The sequence below is a fragment of the Aplysia californica genome, unplaced genomic scaffold, assembly GCF_000002075.1.
Source record: "Aplysia californica isolate F4 #8 unplaced genomic scaffold, AplCal3.0 scaffold00044, whole genome shotgun sequence".
Classification (NCBI taxonomy): domain Eukaryota; kingdom Metazoa; phylum Mollusca; class Gastropoda; order Aplysiida; family Aplysiidae; genus Aplysia; species Aplysia californica.
In genome coordinates this window covers 1,629,074-1,631,371 of record NW_004797314.1, presented here as the reverse complement: position 1 = coordinate 1,631,371, position 2,298 = coordinate 1,629,074, and the positions used below count along the sequence as shown (strand labels likewise).

General features: G+C 41.7%; 1 protein-coding gene across 1 annotated transcript in view; it reads left to right on the top strand.

The window, feature by feature from the left end:
• The first annotated feature begins 1,381 nt into the window (after positions 1 to 1,381).
• Positions 1,382 to 2,298, top strand: part of LOC101862330 (semaphorin-2A) — a 17,477-nt gene continuing 16,560 nt past the window's right edge. Inside the window, exons 1-2 of the mRNA XM_005092330.3 lie at positions 1,382 to 1,478; positions 1,888 to 1,998. Of these exons, the coding sequence (XP_005092387.1) occupies positions 1,954 to 1,998 (45 nt within the window). The 5' untranslated portion in view covers positions 1,382 to 1,478; positions 1,888 to 1,953. The remainder of the gene's footprint in view (positions 1,479 to 1,887; positions 1,999 to 2,298) is intronic.

The following is a 2,298-nucleotide window of genomic DNA, read 5'->3' as shown; positions in this document are numbered from 1 at the left end:
TCTCTCTCTCTCTCTCTCTCTCTCTCTCTCTCTCTCACAGATATATATATATATCTGTCTGTCTCTCTCTGTCTGTCTGTCTGTCTGTCTGTCTCTTTTTTCTTTCTTTCTCCTTTTTTATACCCTTTTTTTTCTTTTTTAAAAATTGACTTTTAAGGGGGGGGGGGGGGGTCAACCGTCATTTTTATTGCCTTGTCCCCATTTTCTGCCTGGCCTGTCGGTGTATCCCATCTTCCCCCGCGTGTATGTGGACACCGGTATCTCTGTCTGTCGTCAGGAAACACATACGCTATTTTAAGAGGTCTGGTTGTCTGTCAGAGATTGTTAATCAGTTGCCTGACCTGTTTCTACTACTACAACCCACCCCGACCCCCTTTCCAACCCCTTTCCCAACCTCACCTGTCTCTCTGGATCTCCAGTGACGTTGGTGGTTAGGCTACCGGACTCGTAATCGTGCGATTGCAGGTTCGGGGGTTCGAGCCTCAGCTCGGTCCGACGTTGTGTCCTTGGGAAAGGCACTTTACGCGAATTTCCCATTTGGCTCGGTGCTTTCGGAGATGGACGTTAAACTCGGAGGTCCCACCTCTTAAATAACCTAACAGTGTTGATGGGGCCTTAAACCTATACCATTTCACAATTGTCCTGGATCTCCTATCAGTTCTGATTATCGACTCTGTAATTGTAAATGGTCTAATGTATTTGATCTGTCTGCCCATCCTTCAGTACTGTTCCTTTTTGATGGTGGGTGGTTGGCAGGTGCTCTGGTTTGGTTGGCTCCTTCTTTCTGATCAGACATCTATCGTCCTTATCTCTCCTCCTTTTCTTTTTTTTTGTTACCTTTTAATTAATAGTGCATGTAACTCTAAGTTATGGCGTTAGACCAATGTCAACAATGCCACTAATATCACTAATGAAAACATTCTAGTTATCTTCATAAAATACATGTACTCGTGTGTTTAGACCAATGTCAACAATGCCGCTAATATCACTAATGAAAACATTATAGTTATCTTCATAAAATACATGTACTCGTGTGTTTAGACCAATGTCAACAATGCCGCTAATATCACTAATGAAAACATTCTAGTTATCTTCATAAAATACATGTACTCATGTGTTTAGACCAATGTCAACAATGCCGCTAATATCACTAATGAAAACATTCTAGTTATCTTCATAAAATACATGTACTCATGTGTTTAGACCAATGTCAACAATGCCGCTAATATCACTAATGAAAACATTCTAGTTATCTTCATAAAATACATGTACTCGTGTGTTTAGACCAATGTCAACAATGCCGCTAATATCACTAATGAAAACATTCTAGTTATCTTCATAAAATACATGTACTCGTGTGCCAGTTGGCGTGCAGTTAAACACAAGTTTTGTCTTCTTGTTCTTCACAGCGATTGATTCAAGATTTCCAGCCTTTGGCCAGAAATGTCTACAAGTGCAGAATCAATGGGAAAGAAGAGGTAACGGTTATTGGTAGATGAGGGGAAAAAACAACTTGGAGTGGGTATTTCAAGTCTGGAACACAAGTGTGCTGCATTTACTGATATTGATACAGACATATTATTTGTGTTTTTTACTAATATTTTATGTCCCTAGTAAGGCAATTTTGATCATCTGAGTTTGAGAAGTAGGCTGCTTTGACCCTGCTTGTCAGGACCAGCCTGGAAAGGTTGGGATACAAATATCCCATCAGACAGATTTAATACACTTGATAAAATCCTCACCAGCAATTCAGCTCGCATCTTTTGCATGCAATAGTGGAGACCTTAGCCTTCATTTGTTTTATATGCACTGGAGGTCACCTGTAACACATTGTAAGATATCGTGGTTGTTTTATAAAGAAAAATAATTAATTGTGTTTTCCTTCAGGACTCTGAGTGTCAGAACCACATCCGGCTACTGGTCCGGAACACCACCTTGCCCGACACCTTCTTCATGTGTGCCACCGGGGCCTACAGTCCTATAGCCTACCAGCTCAAGGTAAGTGGCATATTAGGGAAAGGAGGCCTCTATTCAAGCTTGGAAGTCTCCAGCATTTCTCACATTTTTGCTCTCTCTCTTTCTTTCTTTCTTTCTCTCTCTCTCTCTCTCTCTCTCTCTCTCTCTCTCTCTCTCTCTCTCTCTCTCTCTCTCTCTCTCTCTCTCTCTCTCTCTCTCTCTCTCTCTCTCTCTCTCTCTCCCACTCTCTGTTACTCTTTCTCTCCCACTCTCTTTCTCTCTGTTTCTTTCCCTCTCTCCCCCTGTCTCTCTCTCTTTCTCTCTCTCCCTCTCTCGCTCTCT